The sequence below is a fragment of the Oreochromis niloticus genome, linkage group LG17 (genome assembly GCF_001858045.2).
Source record: "Oreochromis niloticus isolate F11D_XX linkage group LG17, O_niloticus_UMD_NMBU, whole genome shotgun sequence".
NCBI lineage: Eukaryota > Metazoa > Chordata > Actinopteri > Cichliformes > Cichlidae > Oreochromis > Oreochromis niloticus.
In genome coordinates this window covers 22,390,219-22,401,112 of record NC_031981.2, presented here as the reverse complement: position 1 = coordinate 22,401,112, position 10,894 = coordinate 22,390,219, and the positions used below count along the sequence as shown (strand labels likewise).

Here is a 10,894-nt window from a genome sequence, read left to right as displayed (position 1 = left end):
CCAAATCCCACATTAAAAAAGGAAAACAAAGTCTCTCCTAATTTTGATAAAAACCTCTATAAATATCTAAAGCAGACTTGTTTGGTGCATTAAGATGCCCCCATCGAACCTTCAGTGCTCCCCGGTCTCCCAGGACAAATGTGCAGGAAGCTCCCAGCTGCTTCAGAGATAACACCCAAAGTGACAGCTGACGGCTTCTCGCCTGCAGACTCCATCTGTGCACTGCCACTTTTACCCAAACTAAAAATAAAAGATAACAAATCCCCACCTTCCACTGAGGGAGGTGGGAGCTTGAGTCCAACTGAACGACAGGAAGGCAGAGCATGAATGAAACAAGTGAAAGTGCTTTTCGTTTAATGTTTGCCTTCATCTTTAAATATTCAATATGAATATTCATCTTTAAATATTGGTCTTAGTACATGAAGACACTGATGCGTCTTTTCTTCATTTGGAAGCTGTAAGTTTGACAAACTGTTGCAGTCATTTTAATTTTAAATCTATCTGGACACTGGCTCAACAGTTAATTTGTCCAAAAAGTCATGATTTTAGTTACCGTGTTCAGTCTGCCCCATATCTGCACAAAGACATCCCTCCTCTGAGGTAACTCTCACACTCATCTGCTCTGAAACAGCTCCAACTTGTCCTTTCAGCAGGTCAAAGGCAGCGTTTTTGTTTTCCCAGCATGAGTCTTCTGTTTTTAACACATCAGAGATTAATGCCACAGTCTTTGTGCTCCATAGCCCGAGACCTAACGAAGCCTGCGAGGTGAGGATTAGTGACTTCAGTCATTAGTGGGTTAGTTAGAGTTTGCAGCCCTCTGGGAGATATTGTGAAAGTGATTCATCAAACAGATGTCCAGACTTTGAGGTTAATTAGGAGATGTGTGATTGTTAAAGACGCTGCCACCTTAAAGCTTGCTGGATTTAGAAATATTGAAGAAAAGCCACCAGTTTATGATCACAGTGCTGAAAATACTCGAGTCATACAAGCATACATGGTGAAAGGTTTCAACTTCAACATTATGGGTGGTTGTCACGTCACTTCTCCCCAAGAAAAAAGAAACAAACACATGGCCACAAATTTGCAGCTTAGTTTGTAATGCTGTGATAACAGTATGCGTACAGAGGCGGCTCTGATACTGAGCTAAGCTCTGAAGGCACCAAGCCACATGTCACCTGTGTGAAAGCTGCAGTCATTTTAGTAATGTTTCCAGACTCTTAGATTTAGCATGATGAGGAAGACTTCCATGTTCACTGCAGAAAATTATTAGCTGTATCATTAGCTTGAGTATGTTGGGAAAAAAACATCCTGGGATTCGTAAAATATTTGGAGTAATGATGTAATTATCATGTTTGCCCAAAAAATCAATTATTTTCTTAGGACACTTGAAATAATTTATCTGTGTTATGAAACATGATCCTAAACTCGGATTCATTCTTGGACAGATGTAAACAGAGACACTCCTGTAGGAACAGGTCAGAAGGTGGGTTCGTCCCAAAAAGTATGAAATGAAATGAAATAAAATCCACAGCGAGTATCCTGGTGATGATGACACTATGTGTGGTTAGTATGCTGATTGGTTGAAACGTGCGCTTGGATGAGAGAGGACTTGAAAACAGAATTCACCACAAAGACAAAAAATAATGAAAGATCCAAAAAGAAGCTCAGACAGACTGATTAATTTCTTTTCACACCACCATAAAGAAATTCTTTCTCTAATTTCACTTCTGTTTTCTCTGTGGGTGGAGCTAAACAACATAACCAACAACAAACTACTGCCCCCTGGTGACAGTACAGCACAACAACAGGTAGACATTGGTCTGCAGAGCTCTGCATAGGACCAGCAGGGCCACACTGGCCCTGTCTCAAACGTATTTGTGTAATTTCTCTTGCTGCCTGAAGGTGGCAAAAAAAAGCTCTAATCCTGTTTCTGACACATATCTCTTCCTGTTAAAAGGGAGGTTTTTTTCCCCACTGTTGCCAAGTGCAGTGTAGTATATAATCTAAAGTGTCACTCAGGTGACTGTAATTATGGTCTGATGCCATATGCATATAACCAAAATTCATGCATATTGAAATAATATAGAATAGAAGTTTGTATGCTTTGTTTTTAATAGACAAAAATAAAACTTAATGTAAATTTAAGATGTAATTGAATTTTGGAACTTGAAATTTGGCATCAATGGGACTCCATACAGAGGAGCGTGGTGCTGAAAGGACAGCTCCCGGCAACATGACTGTGCCTCACGTGCACACTACTGAGCATGTCATTACATAAAAACTCTTAAACGTCAAAATGTGCTCACATGTTCTCACCTGGTATCGCTGATGCTTGATCTCTCCAGACGGTTTCTGCTCTGTCCTCTTTCCTTGGCTGTTGTTCCCTCAGTTTAAAAAAAAAATCCCAAATGTTCTTTATTTAAAAGTTCAAGGCTGAGGTCCCCCCCCAAACCCTCTCTGATTGAAACAGAACCTGAGTGAAGGAAAACAGGTGTCTGCATCTCAAAAATATACTTTTGTTTTTCTACAATAAGAGCAGCCTGTGGGGAATATTTACACGTCTGCTGCCAGTATAAACATCACAGTTGGGAAATTATTATTATTATTATTATTATTTGTTGCTGTTGCACTACTGAATGTGGTCTGCCTCCTGCATTATATACACAGTCTGGTTGGTCCTGGTAATCCTCTCACTGTGTCAAGTAATTATTCCAAGTCGTGCTCGTCCCTGATTATCTGCAGCATCTGATGTCCCACTTCCCTCTAATTCATCCATGAGTTAGATTTGATGCTCTGCAGGTGTCCCTGCTTTATTAAAGGGCCTCTGTGTTGCATCACATGCGCTGCAGCTCGTTCATAACTCCGCACTTTTAACTGTCGTGCTTACCAGATGATGGGGATTAAAGTGTGCTTTTTATAAACCAACCCTCTTAAAACTTTTCAGGATTGCAATGTGTTGATCCTCCAACTGCAATGTGCAAAGACTTAAGAGCCCATTAACGGGGTTTATTCTACACGACTGTTTCTGCTTTAAGCCCGGGTGTGCTCGTGCACGGCTACAGGTCCGTCTCCCGCGTGTCCAGACAGAACGCGTAAAGGGATCTCTTGAAGTCCACGCTGCTGTTTGCTTTGATGTTCGTTTTCTCCACCGAAGCGCCCGCCTCGTTGTTCTCCACGTCCTGAGACTTCATGGACGCTTTGCTGCCTTTGCGCTTAAGCTCGGGGCTCTCTCTGCCGCTGTTGGGCTCGTCCTTCAGGGAGGACTGATCCTGGTCCGTCTCCCGGTGGTAGAAGTAGTTGAAGTTGGACACGATGACGGGCACCGGCAGCGCGATGGTCAGCACGCCGGCGATGGCGCACAGAGAGCCCACGATCTTCCCCCCGACTGTCACGGGCCTCATGTCACCGTAACCCACAGTCGTCATGGTGACTACTGCCCACCAGAAGGCGTCGGGGATGCTGGAGAAGTGGGACTCTGGCTCGTCAGCTTCGGCGAAGTACACGGCGCTGGAGAAGAGGATGACCCCGATGAAGAGAAAGAAGATGAGCAGGCCAAGCTCGCGCATGCTGGCCTTCAGAGTCTGGCCCAGGATCTGCAGCCCTTTGGAGTGTCGGGACAGCTTGAAGATGCGGAAGACCCGGACCAGGCGGATGACCCTCAGGATGGCTAGAGACATGGCCTGTTGACCGTTCTGGTGCTCCTGGCCCTGTTGCTCCGCCAGCTCCGTGCCCACGGTGATGAAGTAAGGCATGATGGACATGATGTCGATGATGTTCATGATGGTCTTGGAGAACTCGGACTTGCTGGGGCACGCGAAAAAGCGCACGATGAGCTCGAAGGTGAACCAGATGACGCACGTGGTCTCGATGATGAAGAAGGGGTCGGTGAAGGTGAGCGACGGCCGGGGCGCCGTGCTGTTGTCCAGACGGCTGGTGACCGCCAGCTCCCTCTCATCCCTGAATTCCGGCAGCGTTTCCAGGCAGAAGGTGATGATGGATATGGTGATGACGATCACGGACACGATGGCGATGCCCCGGGCCGGGCTGGAGCTCTCGGGGTACTCGAAGATGAGCCAGACCTGCTTCTGGAACTCGTTCTGCGGCAGCGGCTTCTCCTCTTCTTTAATGAAGCCCTCATCTTCGCGGAACCGGTCCATGGCCTCCTCCCCCAGCTGGTAGAACCGGATCTCGTCCGCAAACACGTCTATGGACACGTTGACGGGTCTCCGGATCTTTCCTCCGGACTGATAAAAATACAGAATCCCGTCGAAACTCGGCCGGTTTCGGTCGAAGAAGTACTCGTTCCGGAGCGGGTCGAAGTACTTGATCCTTTTAGCGGGGTCTCCCAATAAAGTGTCAGGGAACTGGTTGAGGGTACCCAGCTGGGTCTCGTACCTCAGACCCGCGATGTTGATGAGCACCCTCTCGTTGCTCTCCGTATCCATGTCCATGTCCAGCATGTCCTCGTCGAACAGGTGGGGACTGTGGTCCGCGCGTAAAAGCGCATCCATGGCGTTCTCGCTGCAGCTCAGAGTGTTGTTCATGTCATTGATCTTCCAGGGGCTGTGCGGCGGCAGCGAGCCGCCCCGGGTGTTCAGCTCCTTGCTGTAGTCCTCTCCCCGCCCGCCTTGAACGAAGCCCGGCTGAGGGACATCCAGCGCGTTCCGGCAGCTCTCCTCGGCATTGTTGCCTCCACCTCCTCCAACTCCTCCTCCTCCACCGCTCCCTTTGGCGCCGCCGTTCTCAAAGCTCACCAAGGCTATCTCCATCCCGCAGCCATCCACAGTTACAGCGCGCAGAGCAGGAGAGACTTGTTGATCCTGAGCGCGAACATCCTCCAGGAAACTCACAGAGAGGAGCAGCGGGGGAGACGCAGCTCCTGCAGCTCCTCCTCAAGGGACCGCATCTGTGGAGGGTCTTCTGCTCTTCAGGCTCCGAGCCACCGCACGTCTGCGCCAAACGGACGGAAAAAGCGCACAAAAGGAGAAGAAGACCCGGATGAGACACAGAGAGAGAGAGAGAGAGAGAGAGAGAGAGAGAGAGAGAGGCAGCAGTGATCACTCCTGACGTCAAAAGTGTTGCTCGACCTGCTGCGCTCCTCTCTCTCTCTCTCTCGTTCTCTCTCTCTCTCTCACACACATACACACTGGGAGAGAGCCCCCGGTTGGGACAAAGCGCGCGCAATGACCATCTCATTTTTTTATATTCACTTTCATTTATTTGGATTTCTGCGCAGGGGACAGTCCGCGCGCAAGTGCACACAGCGACGGTCTAAAAATGTCACTGAAAACCTCAAAGATCAAAGTCTGATCCAACACAACATGACGGTCTGTGGCAAAAAGCCCACACGTCTCACCTGCGCGCTCCCACTCCGGTACACACCTGTGAGTTTGTCAGGCAGTGTGAATGAAGAGGTCAAAGGTTACGAGCGCTACAGCTGCCCGTTCTCAGCTTTATTTGATGTATTTTGTTGATCATAAATTCCTGTTTTAACTTTTATAATAAACTTTAGTTAAAGTTAACCTGCAGCGTCTCCTCGTAAAGGGCCATAAATAAATACATGAACATACATATCAAATATCAGATGGCATTAAAATTCCACAGTTTAATATCACAAGCCAATAAACAGCTCCACGTTTAAGGTGTGTTTGTTTTGTTCACCAAGGACAGAACAGAGTCAGTATTTCAGTGTTGGAGAAGAAGATACATGAAAACTTTTTATTTCCATGAAGTTTGTTTTGTCTTGATTGATAAACCTTTGCTCCTGTTTCCTGTCACTCTGACCTCTCCCTGTCAGCCCTCTCTGATCTCCTTGCATTGGTTCCTAATAAAGAGACAGCCCAACCTGCCTGCACACTCAGGCCTGAAGCCCGACTGTTTGCGGAGGACAGCGACCATAAAATTCCATCTGAAACCACAAGCTGCTGTTCCTCTGCCGGCCACCAGAGGCACCAGTGGTGAGTCAGTCCTCACAAAGTCCTGTTAACATAAACATACTGACAGGCTGATGCAGAAGCTGTTTTGGTGTCTGTATATAACCCCTAACAGGAGTGAGGATTATCATTGACTAACACAACCTCAGATGACCTCGCTGGTGTTTGTGGACACAAATTGATGCTTCAGAGTTCAGATAGATGAAAAACAGAATAAACTGAGATGCTGTGAGGTCATGTGGTGATTTCTTTCTGTGATTTTGTTTTTATTTTCACTCCTTACACAACATCAGACCTTCCTTTGTGTGTTTTACTGCCACAGCAGCACACGTGTGCAAGCTTTCAGATCTCCTTATTGCGCACACATCCATCTCCTTACAGTGTGAGCATAAAGGCCTGCTTTCCACATGATGGCATCCATGGACTCGCGGCTTTCATGCGCGCCTCTTTGTTTCCTTTATGCTCATGTTCTCTGCTGCTCTGCTGCTGCTGGCTCGGCCCTGGGGCCACACTCTGCCTCATCCTGCTGGCTCTGAGGGAGATGGATACAGCTTTTCTTTAGAACACAAGCTCATGTTTGTCTGCACATAAAGACACATCCCCATCAGCCCACCGCTGCTGGTCAGCTGTTAGTTTATGGTTGAAGTGAGTTCTTGTACTATCATGTTTGGATCTCATGCAGCCATGTGAGTCTTTATGTCAACACTGTAATCATTAACCAGCAACAAGCTGGAGCATCATTTTCTGTTTTTGCTGTAATCATGAAGGATCCTTGTTTCTGTGTTCTGTGGAGTTTATTCTGCATTTAATCATCTTTTTGTGTCTGTTCTCATTATTTTTGTTGGTTTTATGAAAAATTCATGATAAGTTTGAATATTTTGTTTCTTGTGCTTTTCAGTATCTTGCTGTTGAAGTCAAGAGAACTTCAGTCACTGCTCAGTGTTGTGCTAGTACAAAAACCTGACAGCAGCCATATTATTGGTCAGATTATTCATTACAAACACCCCAAAAGGAAAATCAGCTCCATTCTTCAGACACAGGTGTTGATTTCTGGCTCTTATAGTATAAAAAACCTATACGCAGCACAACATCTAAGCAGTGTTTCCAATCAAGGCAGCACAGACTTAGTTCAGTTCAGTTCAGTTCAATTCAATTCAATTTTATTTATACAGCACCAAATCAAAACAGTCACCTCCAGGTGCTTTATATTGTAAGGTAGACCCTACAATAATACATACAGAGAAAAACCCAGCAATCATATGACCCCCTGTGAGCAAGCACTTTGGCGACAGTGGGAAGGAAAAAGTCCCTTTTAACAAGAAGAAACCTCCAGCAGAGCCAGGCCAGTTATTGTGCAGGGTCGTTTAAATCAACCAAAAAAAAACAGAAAACTGTGTCTGACGTTATCCTACTGCTTTTGTTCAAATATAATTGGTATGGGGTTTTTTTTATGAGTGATAGTATGCAGGCGTGATTAGACTGAGGATTCTTGATTGTACTGTCAGGGTGCGATCAACGCTCCGGTGCTGTTTATGGTTGAAATTAATAACAAAAAACAAATAATAATAAAATAAGAAGAATACAAACTGCAATTCCTAGTTATTCCTGGGTTTAAGAAGCATCACCACTGAGACCACTCCTGCTACCTCACCTCTAATGTAAGATCTTTAACCAAGTTCCGTCCAGAGTGCACCGACTGAACATCCAAAATGCTACAAAGGACACGCAGATGCACGCCGGTGGACACAGAGAGCCAGAGCGCTTGTTTCTAAAAGCAGAGGAGGGCGACCTATTTAAAAGGTTAGTTTCTCAGCCCTGTGGGTGGATTAGCAAAACAAAGCAGGAGCACTATATTTATCCGTTTCCTTATCTAATGCCACAGCCTCATCATGATAAGAACTTTGTGCATCTCCCCGCCCCTGGATTAATGCACTGTTCTCAGACTCCTGCAGCCATGAATAATAACCCACCATCACCCATCCCACTGTGTGACTGGCCACTGGCAACGCAGCGATTTCACGCACTGGATACAGCCATTAGGAGGTTTTTACAATAAACTTTATCATGTTTGTCATGCGGGCGCTCCAAAAACATGAAACTGTAGCTGGATGCTGTGAGGTATAAAATCGGGGGGGAGGAGGAGAAGCAGAAACAAACAGGGACATGAAAAAAGAGCAGATGATTAGCACAGAGATGAGAGATTATTTTGCTGCATTCTAATGTGATGTTCACATGTGTCTGATACAGATCTGCAGGTTTCACAGTCCCAGAGGGAAGGAGGGCTTTAAAGTCAAACGGTGTTCTATTATTATGAGAAATCTTCTCTTAAGACCGGTGGTCATGGCAGCAGGTGCATTCACAAGTGCTACATAAAGAATATACAAACACTGGAGTGGTTGTGTTTACATCTGAAAAGCTCTTGGTCCAACCTTATATCCTGACACGATGAACATAACAAATTCTGCACCTCAGGTTTGAATGTTATGCCTCCACGAGCTGACCTTTAAGCATAATTTTATATACATGTGAAAATGTTAAGACCAGGCTGCAGGCGTGTAAAGACACATCAAAAGAAAAAACACATAAATAACTATATCAGCACAACAAACTCCACCCTGAGCCCGAGGTCACTGAAATCAAAATATCCAACCGGTTTTCTGTCCTGTGCTTTACTCAGTTGTGTATGAGCCAATATGAATGTCTCTGTGAAAAACCAAACCGGCACAGGCTGGACTTAGCCGGGTCTGCTCAATTTGGCAAAGCACCCGCAAAACATGAAGATGTTCTGAAGGAAGTGTGCAGGAATCATCCTGTGACGGACATGAAGGTACAAACCTTTCTGGCAGCAGCTGCTGACAGATTTCAGGTGCTGAATAAAAAACCCCATCACACAAACAGCTCCTGCACGTGACTGTGATCAGTGACTGTTCCTTCAGGGCAGTGGAAGGAGAGCGGATTTATGTAGTTATATAAACTTTTTATTTTGTAGTATTAGCTTAAATTGAAAAAACAAACAAACAACTGAACTGATTATGTATTTTACAGCAGATTTTTTTTCATCCTCATTTCCATTTCCATTCCAATTCCAAAAAACCAAATGACTGTTTTTAAGGCCTGAGGTGTGCAAACTCTGAACTCCGAGTTGAAAGCATCCCGCTGTGTTACTGACGGAGGTTCAGTCACAGAATGTCCCAAACCTCAGCCATCCTGATGAACATGTGTAGGAGTTGGAGCTGAGTCCCACTCTGCGGTACTTCAGGTCCTGTTACCAGCTACACAGGGAAACGGTAACCATAACAACAGGTAACCACTAACAACCAGCATCCATAACAACGGCAGCTCACAAATTAGCTCTCTAATTACAGAGACACAGTTCAGAGCCACTGCTGCAGCTGATAACAACAACACAGCTTCTAAAAAAACTGCAGACACGCATCAGGTCTGCAGGTCAGCTACACAACAAAGAAGTTCTCATTTAAACACAGAAGAAGCACAGAGACAAGCATCTCTACTTTTAAATACAGGATAAGATTCGCTCATCTAAATCACATGATGATTGTATCAAACTCTAGAATATTTCTCAGGCGGAGGGTGAACCGAGGGGGAGCACTACTGGAGACCACGAATGAGACTCACAGCTGGAAATTTAAAGCAACAGATGTGATGCTTGATCCACTGTCTGCTTGTGGAACTGGGTTTGTGTGAGTGGAACAGAAGTCAAACAGAAGAAATCAGTGTGTGTGGTTAAAGCAGCAGAGAAGCACCAGTTTTTCATCTGTTTAAAGATCAGTAAGTGTTACAAGGATCCAGAGGCTCTGAGCAGCTTGTTGTGTGTTCAGTTTGGTTCCATCTTCTTTCGGACACTTCGTCTGCTCCGGTCATTGGAGAAGAAGAGTCTCCTCTGGGAGACACTGAGGCCTTCCTAAAGGACCTAAAGGACTGGTTGTTATTTAGCTGTCATTTTCTGCTCTGCTTCAGCAGCCAGAGTAGTTTCTATCTTACATTCACTCCAATGAACCCATCAGGAACAATTTGGGGTTCCATGTCCAGCCCATCGAACAGGCTGCTCTAGTTCCTATCCCAGATCAAATCACCATGTCCTGGGTCTGCTCCAGCGTCTCCTCCCAGTGCCTGAAACACCTCACCTAGGACTTTGGTTCCTCTTGGTTATAAGTTCCTGCCTCCTCCGATCAGCACACAGTATTCTTACTCTCTGGCATCTGTGGTTAGGTCCACACCTGGAAGACTGACCAGCCTTAGCTAAAATAATGCTACAGCAGACAGACAACAAAAAACCAACAAACTTGCAAACAATTTAACTTTGTCCAGTTATTTAATAAGAGGACTGAGAGATAACAAACCCATCACAATAAAAGAGATGACGACAGTGCTGAAGAAATGAGAAAAGCTCAGCGGTGAACAGGTGACCATAAGCCACATGATTGGAGTGTGGCAGCTTGGGTTTGAGTCTGACCTGCACTCACTTTCCTGCCTGTCTTCACTGTTCTGTTATCAAATAAAGGCAACAAAAGAAACAATCAACTCGAGCATTATGAAACAAAAAGGACACAAAAGGGATGAAAACACCCCAAATAAATGCCGGAGCACAGCTGGATGATTCACCCTCCAGCCTATGAACAGCAGATAACACCTGCTTATATCTACAGCTGCAGCTCTCTGATGCTGTCTCTGTTATCACGTTATCGTGTGTTCATATGAATACTGTTCTTTGGTTTGTTGCAGGGCAGGGTGGATTGTCCGTCTGATTGGTGCCAGTCATCAAAGTACTTTCTGTCCCCCTGACAAAGAAATGAAGGTCACAGAGAGGACACAAAAGCATGCAGAGCATCAACAAAACAAGCCAGAGAAAAACTTTGAACGGAGGAACACCTGAGGACGGTGATGAGCATAAACAGAGAAAATGATGAAGGAAAAACACAAAACTACTCCCCTTCTTATTT

General features: G+C 45.5%; 1 protein-coding gene across 1 annotated transcript in view; it reads right to left on the bottom strand.

Annotated features, from left to right (window-relative positions):
• The window catches only part of LOC100696994 (potassium voltage-gated channel subfamily A member 1), a 42,134-nt gene extending 33,340 nt beyond the window's left edge, over window positions 1–8,794 (bottom strand). The window contains exons 1-2 of the mRNA XM_005475734.4: window positions 8,769–8,794; window positions 2,317–6,465 (exon numbers count right to left, since the gene is read on the bottom strand). Of these exons, the coding sequence (XP_005475791.1) occupies window positions 3,057–4,769 (1,713 nt within the window). The 5' untranslated portion in view covers window positions 4,770–6,465; window positions 8,769–8,794 and the 3' untranslated portion in view covers window positions 2,317–3,056. The remainder of the gene's footprint in view (window positions 1–2,316; window positions 6,466–8,768) is intronic.
• Between the last annotated feature and the right edge of the window lie 2,100 nt (window positions 8,795–10,894).